This window comes from Peromyscus californicus, unplaced genomic scaffold (assembly GCF_007827085.1).
Source record: "Peromyscus californicus insignis strain IS unplaced genomic scaffold, ASM782708v3 Scaffold_1__1_contigs__length_55948999, whole genome shotgun sequence".
In the NCBI taxonomy this organism is placed as follows: domain Eukaryota; kingdom Metazoa; phylum Chordata; class Mammalia; order Rodentia; family Cricetidae; genus Peromyscus; species Peromyscus californicus.
In genome coordinates, this window is record NW_026294492.1 from 19087760 (window position 1) to 19110984 (window position 23225).

General features: G+C 50.2%; 1 protein-coding gene across 12 annotated transcripts in view; it reads right to left on the reverse strand.

Moving 5' to 3' along the window:
* Positions 1-464: 464 nt before the first annotated feature.
* The window catches only part of Dtnb (dystrobrevin beta), a 193176-nt gene continuing 170415 nt past the window's right edge, over positions 465-23225 (reverse strand). For 4 of the 12 annotated variants that reach the window (XM_052746035.1, XM_052746031.1, XM_052746029.1 and 1 more), the window contains 5 exons: positions 12644-12803; positions 11792-11881; positions 9099-9155; positions 5626-5661; positions 3818-3895 (listed from right to left, as the gene is read on the reverse strand). In XM_052746035.1, the coding sequence (XP_052601995.1) occupies positions 5657-5661; positions 9099-9155; positions 11792-11881; positions 12644-12803 (312 nt within the window). In that variant the 3' untranslated portion in view covers positions 3818-3895; positions 5626-5656. Of the gene's footprint in view, positions 3896-5625; positions 5662-9098; positions 9156-11791; positions 11882-12643; positions 12804-23225 lie in introns of all 12 variants that reach the window. The other 8 variants (XM_052746038.1, XM_052746037.1, XM_052746032.1 and 5 more) reach the window with 6 other exon arrangements.

A 23225-nucleotide genomic window follows, 5' to 3' on the forward strand; every position in this document is an offset into this window, starting at 1 on the left:
GACTCTCATTGGCTTCAGACACAGGACCCAAACTGACTCTTTTCTGATCTTGCTCATTAGGGTTTGGTGCCTGGCATGGGATGACGGGTGACACTTTTCCTCTAGGGACTGACAGATGTCTTTGGGCCCGAGCGAAAAGCCCAGTGTCTACAGGTGGCCTTTAGGCTCCGTGGGGTGGATGCCTCACCAGTCACAAGGCGGGGGCTGAATCTAAAGTTCTTCTCACAGGGAAACCACAGGACCCACTGGAAGTTCAAGGGTATCAGCGACCCTTACAGACGTGGGTGGGATGTATCAGCCTGGTCACGCTTCCACGGCACTATCGACCCAACTGCTAGGGTGGCCGTGCTTATTTATACTCCACCACTGGGACAGGGGTTCTGTCACCCGGTTAAGGACTCTCACTGAGCTAGGCTAGGTGGTGGCTGATTATGTTTAATTAAGGACTTCTTAGCAGACACAAGCCATTTCTCCAGGCCCTCTGTTTATTGACCATTAAAAAATGAGAGAGAAATTCAGTCTACCAGGCTGAAGAGATGGCTCCGCAGTTAAGAATATGTACCGCTCTTGCAAAGGACCCATATTTGGTTCCGTTACCCACACCGGGCAGCTCACAACCACCTGCAACTCCATCTCTAAAGAACCTAACACCCTCTTCTGGCCTCTGTGGGCACCGACATTCCCATGTATGTATGTACACAGACCCATACACAGACACACGTAATTAAAAATAAGTCTAAAAAAAGAGAAAAGGAGAAACGCAGTATAGGAGTCACCAGCTCCAGCACACATTACTCTCTTCCAGTCTCCAGGCAAGAATTGGGATTTCTGAGGTTCCCCCTAACACATCCTCCTCTAGAACAGACAACAGACTCTGGCCCCTTTCTGCCTGGCTAAAAGGTATTTCCCTGCATGGAGGCAATTGTTTTCCTCCTTATAAAAGCTCAGAGTAGCCGGGCGGTGGTGGCGCATGCCTTTAATCCCAGCACTCGGGAGGCAGAGGCAGGCGGATCTCTGTGAGTTCGAGGCCAGCCTGGTCTACAGCGCGAGATCCAGGAAAGGCGCAAAGCTACACAGAGAAACCCTGTCTCGAAAAACCAAAAAAAAAAAAAAAGCTCAGAGTGGTGCTGGCAGCACAGTCTCCAGGCTAAGAGCACCAACATCACCTGGGACGCCACAGAACCGAAAAGCCCTTGCTCCAGCCCAGAGCCAACTGGCTCAGAAACCCTGACGACATCAGCAAGGTCTCTAGTAGACTTGGGTGCTGCTCAGTTTGAGAACTACTAGCATAGAGGGTTGCCCAAGGACCTGTGCTGGGAGTTTCCCATTTCTGAGAGCCTGTGAGGGTGTGGGTGGTTGGCCACTACAGAGGTCTTCCAGAGGCAGGTAGGCCACCCACCTCCCACACTCCAGCTGTAAGCAAACACCTGACCCCCCGGAGAGCGGGCATCGGCTGAGGTCAGGCTTTGGAGTCCTTCCCTTCCAGCTTCCAGACACAGCAGCAGCAGGGATTCAGATGACTCGGCATTGCCATGGCAACTGCATCTCTCTAAAGCTGGTGGGCACCTGCAGCAGGGAGCAGGCAGTGCGGGGAAAGGAGTCTACCAGTAGATGAAGAATGGTAGGTGAGAAGAGACGTTCAGGAGAGCTGTAATCACGCACCGGAGCTAGAAGGGTGGGTGCTTCCTCAGGACCCAGGAGGGCCAGGTTGGTGGCACACACCTCTCACCTTTCAAGATGGAGAGGCAGGAAGATCCCAAGTTCCAGGTCGGCTAGGATCTCAATCTTCCCCTCAACACACACAAAAGATGGTCCAGGGAGCATCTGGTTCTCCCATACCACATACAGCAGCGATCTAGGCCAGGGTACTGTAGAGTGACTGGACTCCCCAGACTGGAGCACCTGCCATTGCCTGTCTTTCACAGATCATCTGCCTAAGTTAAATTAAGTGGCTATGGAAAAATGAACAAGGAAGTTCCCACCACAGAATGGCCTCCTGTGTTCCAGGTTGGGGAGGCAAGGACAATGGTACAGATCTTTGTCTGAAAGCAGACGCCAAGACATCAGGGGCCTTAGCTATGGGTTTCTAGCTCTCAAAGAAATTAAGAATTGATATAACAAAGGTAGACATCATGTCTCCAATGCTGGCATCAGAGGCACGAACCCAGACCCTTTCTTGGCCCTCAACCCTCTCCATGGCCGAGGTGGCCAGCATTTCCTGCAGTGAGGTGAGCGTCACTCCTCCCAAGGAGCAGACTGGTAGAGAGCAGTTTGGCCCTGCAGCCCTGGGTAGTTTGCTTTGTTCCTGTCTCTTGGGGGAAACAGCAAGCTCGTGTGAGGAGTCAGGAGGTGGGAGTCTGCCCTGTTCCCGGGCACAGAGTGTGAAAAGTGAAGATGGGTAAGTATAGACAACATAGTGTTGTCTGTGAGGCTGTCACACCCTTACAGTCGATTTCATCATTGGGGTGTGCAGTGTGTTCCCGGATCTTCCTACATGGGAGTGTTCATCTTTGCCCCACTGGCCTTCCGTAAGCCCGAATCCCCTTTCCCTGAGTGTGGTCAGCCTTTCACTGTGATTATGGCTGCTCAAGCCCCTGCTGGTCCTCAAGGTCCTGCGCTCTGCCCATTAACCAACCACACGTGTGTCAGGGAGCCAAGTGTTTTTGTGACAGCTGAGCGGAAGCCAGCTCCCAACTCCCATTTTCCTTTTCGCTCTCACAGTGGCGGTAATCCATGCCTTTCCTACACAGTACCTAGGACACTGAGGACCTTGACTCAGCAAGGTCCCTATCACTTCTCCCACTCCAGCCTTGACTCACTCCAGCTAGAACCGGGAGTGAGGCGGGGAGAGAGAGAGACAGGCGGGGAAAGAACGCAGCAGCATCCACCCTTGTCCTCCCAACTGCTCCTTGAGGAGACTCTCCTGGGACTCCATCCATGTGTGGCCTCTGCACACACCTCAAAATTAGGGGAGGGGTCTGCAGAGGTGGGTATCGGATGCTGCAATGCCATCTGTGGGCCCTCTCTCTTCCCTCCAGTCACTGCCCTTTATAAATATTTATAGTAGCTCTTCTACTAAAAATAACATCCTGGAGCTCAGGGAGCAGGAAGAAAAAAAATATCAATGTGAATTGGACTTGGTGATCACATGTGCCACAGGACCCCAGGGGAGAGGACGCATGAGCAGCACCCACGCAGTGCGCCCCCTGGCTGCCAGCCCCAGCTCGGCCACTTAGCACGCTGCTGCCTCCCCCAGTGACTGGACCACAGAGTCCTCTGCCTTCCTCCTGGCTGCGGAGCAACAGTATAGCACAGCACTGTGCAGGCGGAAGTTCAGAGAGGAAGGGGGGGGGGGGGCGGAGACGGGACTATTTTTAGCACTGAGGCCAGGGTGTTAATGTCTGTAGAACCGAGCAAGGCCTGCAGCTTTCTTTGCACAGACAGAAGACCTGTTGGTTTTTTAAAGGTCAAAGGTAGGAAAGAAACTTGTGTGCCCACACCAGGGGGCCCGTACCCTGTGCTGGCCAGACGCCAGGAGGAACCCCGTTAGGTCAGGAACACACACACACCGGCTCAGCGCTTTTTCTTTTCTTTTCCACCTCCTGGTAAATTCCTGACGCAGAGATGAGACCATGCCCTGAGGGAGGAGTGCAGATGCTAGAACATGCAGGGCTATGCACGGAGGCCCACCAGCTGGGGCCTCGGGCAGTCCCTCCCACTTCCCATAGGCTTGGCTCCTCTCTCCCGGGGGTTGAGTGAGTCTGGCAGCCTGCAAGCCCGGTCCAGGTGTGCAGCAGCAGCAGCAGCAGCAGCACGGACAGGAATGCGCCTCTGGGGGAAGACCTTCCCTTGTCTTGTGGGTGCCAGCCAGCGTGCTCCTCCTCGGCCTCTGTGCCTGGACAAGACAGACTGTTAGTCACAAGCACACTGGGGGCACAGGGCAAAGATGCCAACAGCTGGGAACCAGCAGATCCGCAGGGAGGGTGGGGCCGGGGCTCTCAGCTCTTCAACTGCATGTAGCTGCCTTTTCTCTTTTGGTGGGACAGGGTTGGGGTGGGGTGACAGTGTGTGCCTTCTGAGGTCATTGCTTATGTCAAGAAACTGGGTCACAGTGGCAGGTTTGGAAGGGGAGGGGTGCGGTCAAGGAGATGGGCAGAGGGAGGGGAGAGAACCCCTGGAGGCAGAGAGCATGTCACAGTGTGTGGCACTTTTCATCTGTCTCTACTGCTGGCTCCTCATGACTCCTGACACGGGTCCGAGGACAGACAGTAGGGGAGGCAGAGACACCAGCCGATTCCAGTCCTGGCACCAAGTCCTTGGCGCCTTCGTGTGCACCGAAGGAGCAGGCTGGCTGGTGCTCACAAATCTCCTTCCCACGCAGTCTTTCTTGGGAAGAAAGTGTGCCCCAGTGTCCCCCCTAGGGACAGAGGGGACCCAGCAGGTTCCTGAAGGCCTTTGAGTCAGTTCCTGACCTCACCAGCAGCATGCGGCAGCCTGGGCTTGCCACAGGAAGGGCCTGATCTGCATATACCGAGCAGAAGTACCCTGGTGCTGGCCCACCTGCAGCCAGCTCAGCAAAGCAAGTGTGCATGCAGGTTGACCTTTCGGGAAGGGTGGGGACCAGTTCAGCCCAGAGGCAGCTCTGAGATGTCATTCTTAGAAGGCTATCTGAGAAAGTCCCTTTTCCGGTTGGTGGTGCCATGGCCCTGGGTTGTTTTTTTTTTTTTTTTTTTTTCTACCCTGAAGATTTGTAACTGAAAAGGATGTCCAATTTTTAAAAATAAGAAGTGGCTGGGCGGGGGTGGCGCATGCCTTTAATCCCAGCACTCAGGAGGCAGAGGCAGGCGGATTTCTGTGAGTTCGAGGCCAGCCTGGACTACAGAGTGAGTTCCAGGACAGGCACAAAGCTACACAGAGAAATCCTGTCTCGAAAAACCAGAAAAAAAAAAAACAAAACCCAAAAAACAAATAAAAATAAGAAGTGGAGACCAGGCGTGGTGACACACTCCTTTAGTCTAGCACTTGGGAAGCAGGGGCAGTCAGATCTTCTTGAGTTCTAGAACAGCCAAGCCTACATAGTGAGACTCTCCGTCTTGAAAAGAAAAAAGAAAAAAAGAAAATAAAGCCAATTTGGAAGTTGCATCAAGACTACAGTTTAAAAAAAAAAAAAAAAAAAGCGCCAGACTCATTCCTAAGACCAGAAGAGTGTCTGTCTGTCCTTTGACTCCCTGGCTCTCTGTGGTCAGTGTGGCTGGGTCGGGACCCCATTAGGAGGCAGTGCTGAGTGACAGGATCCCAGGGGAATTCTTGCTGTGGGTACAGTGGACACAGAGGACAGGACTACAGAGGCAGAGGCAGCCCGGGGAGGTGGCTACTCTCGGCTGGTACTCTGCCACCCGCTCCAGTCAGTGCCATTGGCGACCCCCCGGGGCCACAGACACGCGATGCAAGACAGGCCACTGCCTGGAACCAGTAAACAGGTCCAGTAGCGGCAGCTGTGGGGGAGCGGAGGAGAAGGAGCAGCTGGGTTCTTTCAAGAAAATTCCAACTGTAAGGGAAGGCTTGCTCTGGCGTGGGACCTGTGAAGCAAGAAAGGGAAGAGGAAGGCGAGGACACACTACTCACCTGAGTTTCCTGTGTCCGGGCTGCTCCTCGGCTAACCTGCGGCAGCATAGGCAGAAACAATACTGAGGTCACACTTGGGCTCTTCACAGCCTCCTGCACTTCTCTAAGGGGGCTTTCCTGACCCACCCGGCCCAGGGGCTAGCCTTCTGTCTCCTTTCTTTTTCGTTTTCCTGCCAGGGATAATGAGGTAGAGGTAGATTGCTCACAGCCCACAACTCAATTGGCATGGAGTGCTGTGAAGGAAAGTTAGCCAGGGGAAGCAGAAGCTACCTCCACTCTAGGGGGCAGTTATAGGGGAGCAGAGCCCGCTTGGTTCTGAAAGGGAAACAGTTTTGACGGGGACATTGCTTTTCTACACTGTGGAACAACTTGGCTATCCAGATCCCCCTTGGATGTCCATGTGTGTCTTTAGAGAGGGGGCCCTTGGAGGTTCCGAGCCCCTGTCTGTCCTCAGAGAGGGCCACTGCTGCCCGGATATGCATGAGGGTGCTTCAGTGTATAAACTTTTAGGGGACATTCCGAAGGACACAGAAGTTCTGGAGTGGCTCGGGTGAACGTGGAGTGCTGGGGCAAAGAGAGGAGGAGACAGTCTATGCCTCAGTCTGCAGTCTTGTTTTACACGCAGGATAAAGGGATGCTCAGAGGGAAGGGTTCCACAGAGTAGCAGCATCCTTTTCTAGAATTCCAACAGCCCCAGAGTAGGGCGGACAGAGGTGAGAGCTGGGGTGAATATGGCAGAGAAGCCTGCTGTGGTCAGAGTTCTTCCAAAGTGCCCACGTGGTGCTCATGCCTTGTGTGAAGACATTGGGCATGCTGAGCTGACTGGGTCGTGTTGAAGGCACGTGAGCCTGACTTCACCCCAAAGAAAAGAAATCCTCCTCTGTAAATTGGTAGCTATTGATTTTAAATGTCCCCACCCCAGATCTGCACCGACTCGCACATTGTTTAGAGGCAAACCAAAACAAACTCTCCTTATCTCGCCCCCGACTCTTTACCCTCTTGCTCTTAGAGATGGCACCTAAATGCCATAGAAGCTCAGGCATTCTCACAGCCTTCACATGGACAGACAGACCCTGGTGTGCGCACTCAGAGGGACAAAGGGAGACTCAGAGCTAAGAGCAAGCATCCAGTCAGACAGAAAGGGACTGACAGGGTCAGCCAGGGACAGAGACAGAGGCCCCGAGCCAGGTCAGGCCAACAGAAACCACTCCAATTCCGACAAGCAACTGAGGGGGTAGGGTGAAGTCCATGGTTAAGACAAGGTGGGGCGGTAAAGGCAGGGCTCTAGGCTTGCTTTGGGGACACGGAGGGAAGCTGAGGAGGGGCCTGGAGGAGGTCCCAGGACGGGAAAGCACACAGGAGGGGGGTCAAGGCAGTAGCTATGACTTTAGTCAAGAAATTTCCACAGCAATGCTCAAGTTTAGTTGGGATATGGGCATGAGTCGATGTTCACCTGAGTGGCATGTCTCTGTCCTCCTGCCTCATGGCCCTTCTTCTCTGAACCTGGACCTCCGGATGGCTGTTCTCCTCTGACAGCCTCAAGTGTGGCCAGGGCAGCAATTCCCACCCGCTCATGCCCGGTGGCCCATTTCTCCCAGGCCTCATTTTGGCTTCCGAATGCTTTCTCTACATGCGCAATGTTTTCCCCTGTCTCCTTGGTAACGTTGTCACTGCCCTTGCTGACTGGTTTCCTGCCCCCAGCCGGCAAATACTCTCTCTTAAATGTACTATCCCAGGGGCAAAACTGCCTTACACAGCCACTGTTCTGAGGGGGTTCCCACCTGTCCCCGTGACTGCTTTCCACCTTGCACTGGGGGCCCCTCCACGCAGTCTAGTTCTGCTTGGACTCCAAAGCCCTGGGCTTGGAGCTGGAGTGGATCCAGGTCCTGCCACTTATTAACCTGCCCAGTTAATAAGCCTTGGAGCCTTGGCTAGAATTCTCCCCCTCTGGGGCTGGGAAGCCAAGTGAAGACGAAGACGACTGTGTTACAGACTTACCTACGGGTCTAGGAGGCAGCTAGGAGCCAGCACGGGTCTCTCCCCACCTCTCCTGCTTTCCCCCTTCACCTCCTGAGGCTGGGGGATCACTCCCTCTCACCTAACGATAGCATGTCTGCCGCCCTGTTCATTTCCTTGGACGGGTTCATTCACTGACATTACTAGAAGACAGGCACTGTTCCAGACACTGGGAATACATCACCAACAGCACAGGCCAAGACCTCTGCCTTAGGGAGTGTACGTTCTGGAGGAATCCAGAAACAACGTATCGGTATAGGACAGACATAACTGGAGACTCTCAAATGTCTCAAGAGGATTTCGTTATTGGCTTAATATCCCACTGGAAGATGACCATCAAGAACATGAAGTTCGGTACACAGAGAAACCCTGTCTCAAAAAACCAAAAAAAAAAAAGAGAGCGAGAACATGAAGTTTGGGAGTCAGAAAGACCCACTTCAAGTCTACTTATACTTATTCTCACATAGAGGCTGTGTGAACAGACTCCCCCAGAATCTGTTTCCCTATTACTTAAATGGGGATATTATCTGTATATTTTAACATAAAGGATCACATGAGATTTTACATGAAATCAGTTAGCACAGAACAAGTACATAAATAGTTTCTATGCACAGTAAGACTCGGAAGGTATTACTGTCCTTGGCCAACACCTTTGTTCCTCGCTTTTACTCTCCAAGGAAGCCATCTATTCCAACCTACAAGTCTCTTACTTTTCAGAACGTCTTAGTATTATTTATTCTACATCAATAGTCTGTTTTGAGACAGGGTTTCTCTGTGTAGCTCTGGCTCTCCTGGAACTTGGTAGACCAGACTAGCCTCGAACTCAGAGACCCGCTTGCCTCTGCCTCCTGAGTGCTGGGATTAAAGGTGAGCACCACTACACCCAGCTTTAACGGTGTTTTCTTCTGAGGCAAGGTTTCATGTGTCCCACACTGACCTCAGACTCACTTTGCAGCAGAGAATGAGCCTGAATTTCGGATCCTCCCGACTCTGCCTGCCGAGTACCAGGATTCCAGGTGCAAGCCACTGCTCCCGTGGTTCGTGTGGTGTGGGGGTTTGGCCTGGCCTTTGGGTGTGCTAGGTGAGCCATCTCCCAATGGAGCCACTCCCCCAGCTAACATGGGATCCTTCCTGATCAAGCTTTTCTGCTGCTTTGGTTCCTCCCACGCTTCTTCTACACAGCCCGGTTGTGCTTCCCCAACTAGACCGTCAACCCCAGGAGGAAGGGCACTCAATGTTCTGTGACTTGTTTGCACCCCAGAGTAGGAGTAAATGGCCTGACACTACCACCTGTGGGCCCACAAGGCAAAGGCAGCTGGGAGAACAGCAGGAGGCACTGTGGGGGCTGCAGCCTTGGGGAGGGTGTGGTAGGGGAGAGGTCAGAAACAAAGGGAAGGAGGTCAGCATCCACTGCTCTACGGCTTGGTCTCCCATGCAAACTAGGGGTCCTGACTTGCCTTTACCTCCGTCTTTCTCAGCCTGCATCTTCTCGTCTTCCTCTGTACCTTCCTCTGCTGTGGAAACAAGTCCAAGAAGGCCAGTGACCCTTGGGTCTAGCACCAGGGTGGGAGGCAGGTGAGGGAGGCAACCTGGAAGGCCCGAGGTCTGAGGCAGAGCCCTAAGGCAGCGAGCAGCCTCCAGGGTGTATAAATGTCCCTTGCCTGTGCCCAACAGTTCCACACCCTGGTACTGTTTGATTGGAACCCTGCACACCCATGAAGCAGGGGGCATGATGTTAACCTGCTGGCATCTTTGGAGATCGGGGGGGGGGGGGGGAGGGGGCTGCTATCTACTAGGGTTATACTCAATATTTTGCATTCAGGTTCAAGAAAACAATCATAGCAGTGCATGGTGGAGGGAAGCCCAGATTAAGACCGGCTTTGAAAGGGGACTGTGTGCTCAACACTGGGTGTTCTCGCTGAATCTGGACCTTGGAAATCAGGCCACATCTCGCCAGGTATGGCCAAACAGGAGAGCAGACAATCATGACATATTTGATACATGTTAAAGGGATTGGGTAGAATCTCCTAAAAAAGGAGAAATCTTGGGAGTTACCACACTATCTACCACCAACCACTCTAAAGCTGGCCTGGAGAGAAAGTCTGGACTTAGGGCAGCTTTAGGCAAGAAACAACCCATGACAGAAAGGGAGATTTTAGCTCCCTAATAAGGAAGAACTCTCCAGTGATTAGAGCTGGCTATAAATGAGCTCCCTGGAAATATAAATGAGCCTTCAAACTGGAGGCTTCTAAATTGACAGCAAGTTCACTGAAATATCTTTAAGACCCCTTTGAACTCTAGGATTCCATTACTTGAAAAAAAATTTGAAAGATGAGGAAGAAAAACTATAGATGTGTGTCCTGTGCATGCTGTGGGAGGTGTATGAAAAGTCAACCTGGATATCCACTCCTATCCTAACCAAAGCCACCTTCAAGGAAGAAGTCAACATGCGTCACATGGGCAGGGCTCTCCCATCCACCAAGGGATAGGATTTATCTCTGCATTTAACGAGGGTGCTGGGTGATGGATGTCTATGTCAAACTACAGGCCTCTGTGCTTGGGGAAAGGAGCGTCACAGAACCTGCCCCGTTGCCTGTCGTGGGTCGGCTCAGAGCCCTGGCTTCATGTTTCTCTACATCCAAGTTCTAGAACTAGTTTTGCCTCTGCATGCTGTGTGATCACAAGCAACTTCCCTGAAAACTCCCTTACCATATTTCTAAAATAAGAAAGTTGGACAACAGGACCGTGAACATGCCTTCTAAATGACACAGTTTTATTAAAACCAACTTTGCATGTTAACTGATGTTCTTGCCTCCCTCCCCCACCATAAAGCCTAGGTGGGCTTTGAATTCATAAGGCTCCCAAGAATTGGGGATTGCAGGCATGCACTGCCATCCTGCCTCGGTCCCTGTCCATCAAATTCCACTCTCATTCTCGAGCCCTGAGCTTGTGAGTCACCTGTTTTTGCATAGACTCTAACTGTACTCTCTCTGCATGTCCTAGAAGTCCCTGAGAAACTCCCTCTAAAACTGTAAGTGAAGTCTATTAGGGAGCTAGATTAGAGAAAGGGCCTTCTAATCAGCTGCGAGGTCTCCTGAGGTCACCCTCCCCGACCCCCCGTCCAGCTCTGTGCATATACAGTGAGGGCTGGGCTTCAGTGTGGCCATGAGCAACAGGATGAGAGAGGGCGAGGGCCTCAAATGGCCCGTGGCAGAATGGGCGAGCGAGCTGAGCTGGGAAAGGCCAATCAGGCCACAGGAGTAATCTCTTCCGAAGGAAAACAGATGGACGTGAGGGCTGAGGTGTGGAAGAGATGACAGCCCTCAAGGAGATGCTTTCCCATGCTGAAAATAGGGCTTGCCTTCCACAGGAGTGTCTGAACGGCCCACGGAAACACGGCTCTGCTAAGCCACTGCAGAGTATTTACAGGCACTGCCTTGGGTAATGAAGGACAGAGAGGGCCCTGTGGAGATGGCAGCCCCACAGGAAGGCCGTGGCAGGAGAATAATCCCTAAGCACTGAGTGGCTCCATCACTGATGGAGCGGAAGGGTACTTGGAGGTACGGTGGCTTTGTCCTCTCTCTCCCTCTCTCTCCCCCCCGCAGGGTTCATGTAAGGGGAACACGCTGTGGAGCAGAGGAAGGGGTCAAACAGGACTGAGCGTGAAGAAGGGAGGGCGCTGCAGCTGGGGTCTTCAGGCGAGATCAGAGCCTGCTCACGGACAAAACAGAGTCAGACAGGAGGAAGCCGGAGGGCGGCTGGAATAGAGACAGGTGGCTTGGTGCTGACGGCTGCCACATCCAGGACAGCTTCAGAAGGAGGTGATGGCCAGCCTAGGGAGAGAGCCACTGTGGACAAAGTGGAGGTGGGAGGGAGGGAGAGAGGGAGAGAGAGGGAGGGGGGGGGCTCTGGCTGCACTGAAGAGCAGACCTTCCTTCAAGTTGGAATGGTGTCTGCTCCTTCAAACTGTTCTTAATATAAGCTGTGATCGCATGTGGGAGGGAGGAGGCACTGGGTGAAGAGTCTGGGTGTTCCTAGAAGGGAAAATGGAGTGGAAAGAAGGGCTGTGTGCCTGGTGGTAGGAGAGGACAGGAAGACGTGAGCACAGAGGGGAGGGAGGTGGAGACTGGTGGGGAGCTCTGGGTTTCACCTGAATGGAGCTCCTTCACCAGGGATGACATGGTGTTGGTGATGGAGTCAGCAGCCACCAGCAGGTCATTGCGGAGGTTTCTCCTCGTACCTGAGGAGTCAGAACAGATCGCAATGCAGATGGGTGAGCATGGTGGAGAGCGCTGAGGGATGCCCCAGCCAGTGAGGCCCTGGAACCCGGGTGCAGAGGTGGCTAGGGCAGGTGGGACGGCCGCAGCTCTGCATGCTCCTGGAACGTCCAGTCCACTCTGTCTTCTCCACCGGGAGAGTAGGGGCCTGTCAAGTCCTGTCAAGTCCATGCTTTGAAGGCACCACGGTAGAATGGGGTTCCGGCTTAGCTTTGCCTCAGCACGTTCCTCAGTCTCAGGGTGAGGGGCTTAACTCTGTCTCCATTCCCTCCCCTCAAGACTCCCTTGCCCATTATTTAAGACTGTAGGACCCTGGTTCCTCAGTCGGCCGCGTGGCAAGTGCATGCTTACATGCTTACAGCTCTTTGGTTAGGTCCTATGGAGTTACTGCACTTCCTGTTCTTGCTTATTATAAGGACCTCATAGGGCCAATGTGTGAGGAGGCAAAGCCCAAAGGGAAGGCATTTCCTTCAGTCCAGAGCTTAGAACCCAAGGGGCCAATTACCTTCACGCATGCGCCTGCAGACCTCCCATGGAAGACCAGCCTATCATGGAGAAGGAGCCAGCACATAACTTATTTATACTGTCAATCTGATTACTAAGGCCACACTATCTGATCATCCGAAGCCAGGAACACAAAAGGCAAGTGACTGGAAAAATCCTGGCAGGGATCCTGCATGTGCTTTCAGCCCCTTAGCTCTCCACAGACTCGCCCGGAAACTCACCTTGTGCGAAGGCCTCCTGGACATCTCCCCCAACTCCACTCAGTGAGTCCTGTGGGCCGTGGGTCGGGGTGGAGCCGGCAGACGTGGAACGCACAGGCATGGGCATAGGGCGGCCGCCTCCATGAGTGGGTGATGTGTGAGGTGACCCTGTGGCTTGAGCCTGGGAGGATCAGAGAGAAAACATGTCATCTCGGGTGTCCAATCTCTCTATGAAAAGGGGGAAAGCACTTCCCAGGATCATACTTTTTAGAAACAAAAAACCAAAACCAAAGAACAGGAGCCAGGACTCGGGAAAGGAAGGGAAGGAAGAGAGAAGGGGGCAGTGTGGGAATAAGAACACTAAGAACAGGCTGAGACCTCGTACTTAGGAGGCAGGAGGATGGCTGGGAATTCAAAGGCAGCCTGGGCTACACAGTCAGTTCAAAACTACACGGTAAGAACCTGCCTCAGAAAATCAAAACCAAAAGGAGGGGCGCGTGGCAGGGGCAGCGTCTGCCTCCAGGAGGGTCCAAGAGGGGAACAAACAAACAAACAAAAATCCACCAACATCCTCGTGTTTGCAGGCCAACACTCTGTACCCATCCTTATCTGATCCCACAAGAACCCGTGGGTAGAAAGCACCCATCTTTTCATATAACTTTTAGAGATGAAAATCAAGACCACGGGAGAGGCTTCTCCAGAGTGTGTGGGAGGAAGCGCGGTTCACCAGAGGCCACGCCAGAATAATCCACGGGCAGTGTGTGCCGCGGTGGAGGGGGAGGGCGGTGGTAGGGTTTCTTTCTCCCATGTGATATCCAGCGAAACTGTCACATTGCCATACCCTCCTGGGAAGGTCTGGTTGGGTAGCTGTAGGACCAGGTGAGAGTGACCATAGGCTCATTAGAGGGGGAGCTTTCCTCAAGAAAGCCTAGTATAGTTATGGATTTTCCTCCAAGCTTGCTTTCTCTCTCTCTCTCTTTTTAAGACAGGGTTTCTTCTACATGGCCCTGGCTGTCTTGGAATTATGTAGACCAGGCTGGCTTCAAATTCACGGAGATCCGCCTGCCTCTGCCTCCTGAGTGCTGGGATTAAGGTGTGCACCACCGCCGCCTGGCTGTTCATTACTCTTGAAGACTTATTTTTGACTGGACTTGGACTTGGAAGGAAAAGCTCCTGGCAAGGACGGCCTGCAGCTCTTGGCAATCTGTTTCTGGTATTTCTCTTTGGCTTCCTTCCTTCTCTTGGCCAAAAGCTTAGCACGTTCTGCAGCCTCCTTGTTTTGCTTAATATATTGTTTCTTCAGAGCAGTGTGCTGCGTCTGTGTTGCAGGACACGTGGAGGAGCAAGACGCTGAATCTTGGGTGCACTGGTCCTGGGCTTCTTACCTCCTTTGTTTAAGGGCTTTCTCACAACATTGGAGGACATCATCTTCTTTCGAGAAACTAAGTTTTCAGATTCTGCTAGCTCTTTTGGGCCCCAACCACCGAGGCACAGCATGTCTGTTGGTCCAGGAATATCCTTCTCTCTTAAAAATAACCAAGCTGGGAACAGTCAGCCTGTCGCCCCCAATGCACTCTGAACAGAGGTGCACTTCCCATCTCTAGCTCTCCTTGGTCTGTAACAAGAACGCCGCCACTCACTCCGCTGTGGGTCAACACACCTTGCTTCACGGGGAAACCCTGTCTGTTGTTCATGCAGAGCATCAGCAGCTACTTCTGTGGCCATGCGCTTCTCACAGGAACTTCAACGATTGCGTTCACTGCCCACGTCCATGTTTCCGATGGCCGGCTTCGTCTTGACAGGGTTGACCCCTAAGAAGCAGCTTGGAGCAATGGGGTGTGGCAGCTGGAAGAGTCCCCTGGCCCAGGGGGTCAGATTGGAGGATTTTGGGGAGCAAAACTGGACGAATAGAAGTAACAGTTGAGAACAGGTTCCTGCGAGTCTCTCTGGGGATTTAGCCCAGAGATGCCAGACAGACAGAATATGCCCCACATGGCTGCCTGGAGGTCCACACAATGCTTCCCCTCACTGCTGCAGCTGTGTGGGTGCTGAACGGAATATTTTGTTCTCAGTGGTTCCTATTTTCTAGTTTGTTTTCTGAGACACGGCCTCAACTTCAAGATCTTTCTGCTGCAGTCCCGTGCTGGGATTTCAGGAGCCTGCCGCTCTGTGCTGTTCTCAATGATTCTGGCTGAACCTTTGTGTGTGGGTGTGTCATTTATTCATTAAAAAAAAAAAAGGGTCTCGCCGGGTGGTGGTGGTGGTGGTGGTGGTGGTGGTGGTGGTGGTGGTGGCGCACACCTTTAATCCCAGTACTTGGGAGGCAGAGCCAGGTGGATCTCTGTGAGTTTGAGGCCAGCCTGGTCTACAGAGCGAGATCCAGGACAGGCTCCAAAGTTACACAGAGAAACACTGTCTAGAAAAAAAAAAAAAAAAAAAGGAATCATGTACCCCAGGCTAGCCTTGAACTTGCTATGTTACTCAGGATAGCCTTGGACACCTGTTCCTCCTGCCTCTACCTCCCAAGTACTGGGATTATAGGCATACTGCGATGCCAGCTGTGTGTGTGTGTGTGTGTGTGTGTGTGCTTTAATTTAAGAAATATAAAAGCTCAGAAAATGATCGGATATAACACTATAAACCACCCCAAATGAATAATTCCATACAATTTATTTTAATCAAAAAAAAAAAAAAACAAAAATGGTACAGACAGACTTGAAGACGCCGTTAACCCCCAATTCTTCGCAGGCTCAGTCCCTTCATCTCTTCCCTTTGGAAACTTCCTGGTTTGCTTGTTTGTTTGTTTTCACTTTTTTGTTGTTTTGTTTTTCGAGACAGGGTTTCTCTGTGTAGCTTTGGAGCCTTTCCTGGAACTCGCTCTGTAGCCCAGGCTGGCCTCAAACTCACAGAGATCCGTCTGGCTCTGCCTCCCGAGTGCTGGGATTAAAGGCGTGCGCCACCACTGCCCGGTCTGTTTGTTTTTTAACCAGAGATTTTGGTGTGGAATTTTTTTTTAACCTATGTATACACATATAACTATGAATATAATATTTTCATGCCTTTAAATTCTGTATGAATGGTATTGAACTACAATGATTACTTTTAAATTTGTTTCTATTACTTAGCATACTCTGAGAGAGTGATCCATGATACAAATAAATACGAATTTATCACATCACATTAAAAAAAACCAACCACCAGGAGGTGGCGGCACACCCCTGGAAGGCAGAAGCAGGCGACTTTAGAGTTTGAGGCCAGCCTGGTCTACAGAGAGAGTTTTAGGATAGCCAGGACTACACAGAGAAACCCTGTCTTAAAAAACCCCAAACCAAACCAAACCAACAGAATAACCTCAAAATGGAGCAGAATAAATATTAGACCTAATATCACACAATTTCTCAAAGAAAGCAAAGGAAAATCCTATGCAAAGACTTCTTGGATATAATACCCAAACCATATGTTTAAATGATATAAAAGGAATAAATTTTTTTTATTTATGTTTTAATCATGCATGTTTTTATGTGTTGCCTGGAGAGGCCAGAGATCAATATTAGGTACTTTCTATGACTACTCCCCACTTTATTTTTTCTTAAGATGTATTTATTTTTATATGTGTATTTTTATATCTTTTTATGTGTATGGGTGTTTTGCCTGCATATATATGGGTCTGTGTACCTGGTGCCCAAAGATGAGTCAGATCCCCTGGAACTGGAGTTACAGATGGTTGTGAGCTACCATGTGAGTGTTTGGAATTGAACCCAGGTCCTCTGGAAGAACAGCCAAGTGGTTTTTTGTTTGTTTGTTTGTTTTAAGACAGGGTTTCTCCGTGTAACAGCCCTGGCAGTCCTGGAACTCACTATGTAGATCAGGCTGGCCTCGAAATCACAAGAGAACCACCTGCCTTTACTTCCCAAATGCTGGGACTGTAGGTATGTGCCTCTACATCCAGCATGGCTATTGCTCTTAGCCCCTGAGCCATCTCTCCATCCTCCACCTGAGACGGGGGTCTCTCACTGAACTGGAGTTCACTGATTAGGTTAGTCTAGCTGGCCAGCAAGCCCCAGGGATGTTATTTCTGCATCCCCAGTGCTGGGATTACAAGTGTGTGCCACCCTGTCCTTATTCTTGCATGCCCAGTGCTTTACTGACAAGCCATCGCCCTAGCCCATGATACACTGGCTTTTTTTATCAAGTTAGAGACTTTTACCAAAATATCCAGAAGAGAAAACTTCAAATGTTCTTATCACAAGAAAGTATTACTTGTTTATAATGATGGATATCCTAGTTAATTGATACAATATAACTTAGATCAGGCTGTACTGCAAAAAGATGTAAATTTATCATCTTTTGATTTAAAAAAAAACCCTTTGCTTTTCAAAGTATAGTCATTAAACTCCATATGGGCAGATCAACTAAAAAATGATCAACGATCTACATAAACAAAAACAGAATAGCACTCGGGAGGTAGAGGCAGGCAGAGCTCTGAGTTTGAGGCCAGCCTGATCTACAGAGAGAGAGAGAAAGAGAGAGAGAGACAGAGACAGAGACAGAGAGAGACTCAGTGTTAGATGTGCCTGTAATCCCAGAACTTTGGAGGGAGAGGCAGCAGGGTCTGTGGGTTAGAGACAAGCCTCAGCTGTGCTGTAAGCTTCAGCCAAGACCACCTGGGCTGCATGAGACCCTGATCATTGCTGTCAAAGGACTGGAGTTCGGATCCCTGCACCTACATCAGGGGGCTCCAAGGGAACCAACGCCCACTCTGGCCTCCATGGGCCTGTGCGCACACACACATAAAATAATAAATAATCCGAGTAAAAAAAACAACAAGAGAAAGGATGTCACAAAAGGGAGCCGAGTCTTAAGATGGAATCTCGGATAAGGGACCTTACCTAGCACAGACAAAGAACTCTCCCGACTCAGTCACAAAAGGACAAGAATTCTAATTTGAAAACGGGCAAAAGATCAAGCAGTTAATTCTCTAAAGACAGGAAAACGTCCAACAGGCATGAAAGGATCCTCGATGGCACTGAACACTAGGGAAAGCAATGAAGAGCACCATGAGAGCCCACTTTACAGCCATTAGGATGTAGGCTACAGAAAAGATAATAACAAGAGCCGACAAGAATGTGGGGAAACTGGGATCCTCAGACACTACCAGCAAGGATATGAGAGGATGCAGCTGCTCTGGAAGACAGCCTGGATGCTCCTCAAAAGGCTGAGCTCCCCATGACACGGCCATTCCACTCTCAGGTATATATATCCACCCAAGAGAAAGGAAAACGTGTTTGAACAGAATCCGTGTCCAGATGTTCACGAGAACGCTAACACAGCTGGAGTGGACCAACTCAAGAGTCAACTTGAACGCTTCAGATCCAACGGGTTGCATCCATACAGTGGAATAGTATTAGCCAATAAAAAGGAATGAAGAACTGATAACATTCACAGCATTTTGAAAACATTTTGCTAAGTGAAGGAAGCCATTCACAAAAGAACACACATTCTAAATTTACACGAAAACCCCAGAATAGGGAAATCATAGACAAAGTACATGGTGGTTATATAGGCAGAGCGGGGCTTGGGAAGGCTGAGGGATGATTGTGAACGGGCAAGATGCTTTTTTTTTTTTTTTTTTGAGACCAACAAAGTGATGAAGTTTCCAAAACTGAAGGTAAAGATGATGGTACAACTCTGAGAATATAATTTAAAACAAACAAACAAACAAACAAACAAACAAACAAATAACACTGAATTTTACAGTTCAAAACAGTGAATTTAAGGTGGACGTGAGCCAAGAGAAAGGCATAGACTGAAAGTAAACATCCACAAATTATATCTGAAGCAGAACACAGGAAGATTTCTCCTAACTCAGTAACGTGACAAACAATGTAACCACAAAGTGGTCAAATTCTGAGCACACGTTTCCTCACAGGAGGAGTCTGAGTGACATAATCATGCACGTGCCAAGTCCCAAGGGACAGGACTCTGCACACACAACGCAGAATACTCTGCTCAGGACCTGCTTAGAAACAGCTACAACTGGGGACTGTCAAGGGTGTGGGGAACCCGAAACCTTCCTACTGCTGCTGAGGGCGAGAAGTTGCCAGGTTTCTTAGACTGTCAATCAGAAGCCTAACCACGGAACTCAGCAAACCCTGCTCCCAAGCACTCCCTGAGAGGAATGAAAACATAAGCCCACCTAACATATATATATATATATACTTATATATATATATATATAAAATGTGTTTTGATCAAATCTACCCCATCCCTCCCCTCCAATCCTTCCTCCAGTCCCACCCTATTATTCCCTCTCAATTTCATGTACTTAAAAAAATAAACAGAAAAAGCAGTCCTTAGTCCAGCGTGTGGGTGGTGTGGGACTATCCGCTGGGGCCTGGGTAGTTTCTTAGGGGCTGCATTTCTTTTTTTTCTTTTTTTTTTTTTTTTTTGGTTTTTTTCGAGACAGGGTTTCTCTGTGTAGCTTTGCGCCTTTCCTGGATCTCGCTCTGTAGACCAGGCTGGCCTCGAACTCACAGAGATCCACCTGGCTCTGCCTCCCGAGTGCTGGGATTAAAGGCGTGCACTACCACCGCCCGGCAGGGGCTGCATTTCTGAAGGTTTCTGAAGGGAACTGACTCCCTCCCAGCAGCCACCAATTGGGCTATTTAATATTTGCATATTAAAATTGCTGGAACAGGGAGTTGGAGAGATGGTTCAGTGGTTAAGAGCCCTGGTTGCTCTTCCAGAGGATCCAGGTTCAATTCCCAGCACCTACATGGTGGCTCACAAGCATCTGTAACTCCAGTTCCAAGGGATCCAACTAACCTATTCTGACCTCTTCAGGCACCTAGAGCACATGGTGCGCATACATACATGCAGGTAAAAACTCATATACATAAAATTGAAAAAATAATTTTTTTATTTTTATGTATGTATGTATGTATGTATGTATGTATGTATGTATGTATATATGTATGTATTTATTTATTCGAGACAGGGTTTCTCTGTGTAGCTTTGGAGCCTGTCCTGGATATCACTTTGTAGATTAGGCTGGACTCGAACTCACAGAGATTCGCCTGGCTCTGCCTCCCGAGTGTTGGGATTAAAGGCGTGTGCCATGCCCCCAACCCCCCCCCCTCCCGCGAAAAAAAAAAATCTTAAGAAAACGTTGGGATAGAGCCAGCAGGGGTCCAGTAAACCTTGTCTGGGTGGAGTAAGAATACTTTGATACCCAGGGTAGTTCAAAGATACAATGTGTGGCTCATGGATATGCAGTTGCTTCAGCCCTGCCTGAGAAGGAGCTGGTCTTGGCTGTGGAATGCCATTGGTCCAGGGATGCCAAGAGACTATGATCTAGCTCTAACAGAACACACAATGACAACAACAACAACAACAACAACAACAACAGAGTGCATTCTCCCTGTTGAAAAGACTGTGCCCTCCCTTACCGGCGTGACTCACACAGCCGTCTCTTCTCAGATGCACAATTGCCCTTTGCCCTCTGTGCCTCCCGACCCGTGCATGCCTGCTGGACCCTCAGGCGTCGGCCTGGAGGCTGAGACCCCGTCATCCTGAGACCCAGCACTCTGCTCCTCTGTTCCAGCACGCACTGTCTTCTCACGTTCCAAGCCTACACCACTGTGCTCAGCACAGGTTGGTGCTTAGTAAGTCCTTGTCAGGCGATGATGATGAGGGGCATCGAGTTTCTCACCCTTCCTTTGGTAATGGAAAGTAGGGAAGTCACTAGGGCAGGCAATGAGTTCCTCAGGGAGTAGTGAATCTATCTATCACTGGAAAATCTTGGTGTGAAATTCTCTAACTAGCTGACTAAATGTGGTAGCCAAACCTCAGACAGCCCAAAGTGACCTGCCATGCACATCCTGGAATAATCTCCTGCTCTGGAATGTTGGCTGGGCCAAGTGACTTGCTTCTAATGAATCAGACAAATGGGACAGATGCCACTTTTGAGGTTAGGTTATAAAAGATGGTGGCCATAGCCTGGGTGACCCTTGACTGTAGCCTTATAGGAGCCTCTGCAGGGTTCCTGGCCCATAGGGGTTGTGATATGATCGATATTACAGGCGTGCACCACCACGCCTGGTGGTATGTCTTTCTAAGCCAGTTTTGAGATGATACTGTGTAGCAATAAATAATCAAACATGCACCAAACTTACTGTGTTTCTGTTTTTTAAATAACTACTTGAATAGAGCAATCACAGTTGGAATTGGGTTGACAAAGTGGGCAGATGGATTTGGGGAGAGACTAGAACCAGAGGCCCCAATGACAGGCTGAAGGCCCCCAGGAAGAGGCCCATGGGAGGGAAGAGAGGCAAGGAAAGGTAACCAGGAAAACATCTTCCTAATGTGACAATGCACCCAGGGCCCTGAGACCAGTAGCCTGGCCCAATACCCAGTCTCTGGCTCTCTGTCCATGACTATCAGCGCCCTGTAGCACTGCTTGGTACCCAAAGCAGAAGGGAAGCAGGTCCTGAGATGCGATCCCAGGTCTTCCCAGGTGAGCACAGAGGGAGGCAGAGTGGGTCAGGGACAAGGGGTTGGAAATAGAAGTTAGAGACTCGGCTTCTTCTCTCCACCATATGGCACACAGACCCAACCATGTCCAGGGTCCAGCTTTCTCATCTGCAAACGAGAGGATGCTAGCTGACATCGGAGGTATTTTTCAGATTAAAAAAAAAAAAATGCGCCGGGCGGTGGTGGCGCACGCCTTTAATCCCAGCACTTGGGAGGCAGAGCCAGGTGGATCTCTGTGAGTTCGAGGCCAGCCTGGGCTACCAAGTGAGTTCCAGGAAAGGCGCAAAGCTGCACAAGGAAACCCTGTCTCGAAAAACCAAAAAAAAAAAAAAAAAAAAAAAAAAAAAAAAAAATGCTGTGATCCATGATCTTCACCACGTCACTGTATCTCTCCAGTGCCAACTGGCTCTTGCTTGGATTGGGGTGAAACCACTGTCAGAGAAGAGCATGTTCCCGAGAAGAAATGGCTGTCTCATGTCACCTGGTGACATGTCCTGCTTGCAACTAACCTGCCTCACAAGTCCAGCCAGTACCAGAGATGTTGCACACAAGAGACGTTGCACACACAGGTCTTGAAGATGTGAAGCTGATGAGGGGCACAGGGAACTGGCTGCCCTGCAGGGTACAGGACTAGCTCTGGAAAGACAGTTGGAGAAGAGGGCCTTCTGCTCACGTGTACACACACTGGAATGTGGGATGCTCGGTGAGACATCCTGAGCCTGCGGCCCACAGTGATCCCCTCACCTTGCTGCGTCTCACCTACCCGTGATCAGGTACTTGACAGGCTGAGGCCAGACAGACACCAATAATTCAGCTGTGGTACTGCAGAACAGTCTACTAGCCCTTTGCCTCAACAGCAAGGCCGTAGTCAAGGTATGCCCTCTCCACGGGGACTGCCAGGCTCTCCGTTAAGAGCAACTAGTCCAGGATGAACAGCACAGTGGGTAGCTGAGGGTGCAGGGGAATCTGAGAGTAAAATAAAAACCCTCATGGCTCCAAGGTAGGAGGGCCATTGGCCTTGGGAAGAAGAGAAGCCCTGCAACACACAATGCAGAACTTTCAGGATTCCTGACACACCACTTGTAGCACACTTCATAGTGAAGGCTGGCATCCAGAATGGCCAATCACATGTCTAACCAACAAGCACACATGATAAATGTCCTACGACTCAGGTTCCCTGAATGCAGACACCCCTTACAGTTGGAAACACTTCTGCTGGGAATGTAGAGCTAGAGGCACATTCCAACCTGAGCAGCAGTCCAGACTGCTAGTTCTCATTTTCAAACCAGCAAAGATATGAAAGTTTTGCATTGGACTCTGGAAAAGTGTGCAGAAATTACATTATGTATTCAAGGGTCTTATGTCCTACCTCATTTTATGCATGTAGAGATTGAGACCCACAGAGGTCAACCAGGCTACAAACAGATCAGTAGAAGGTCTCAAATGACTAGGAGAAGCCTGAGTATGCTTGGATCATATTCCCACAGTCCTGAGGTCAGAAGGAACACGAATCAGTCAAGACTTCCCACGACTGAAGTGAACTATGATTTCCCCTACTTCCCTTCAGGAAGAGTGGACTCTGGGGCCTCTACTGCCGAGCCATAATCCCAGCGCTACTGTGATTTCCTATAGAAGAATCAATTTCATTTCCAGGAAGGACAAGAAATGTAGGAAGGGACAAGGCAGATCATGACTTCCTCCCTTATCTGGAACACAGATCGAACGAACACTGGAGCCAGAACAGGTACAGAGAATGCCAGAGAAGGTGAGCTGAGGACAGGGATCTCTCCCCAGAGGAATGAGAACTCAGACGCAGAGGCAGAGACTTGCCAGAGGACCAGCTGCAGAGAGAAAAGGGCACTGTCTTCAGTCAAAACGACCAGGGCACGGCTCTTGGCTGTCTTTAGGCATCCCCAGTAGGGTGCCTGGCACACAGTAGGGACTCCATAAATAACCCTTCTTTCTCTTCTTTTCCATATGGAACAGGTAAGATTTTTTTTGTAATCTCCTTGGTACACTTTATAGTCAAGTAGCCAAGCCCAAGGAAGCCTATGGTAAAAAGTGTAACGTT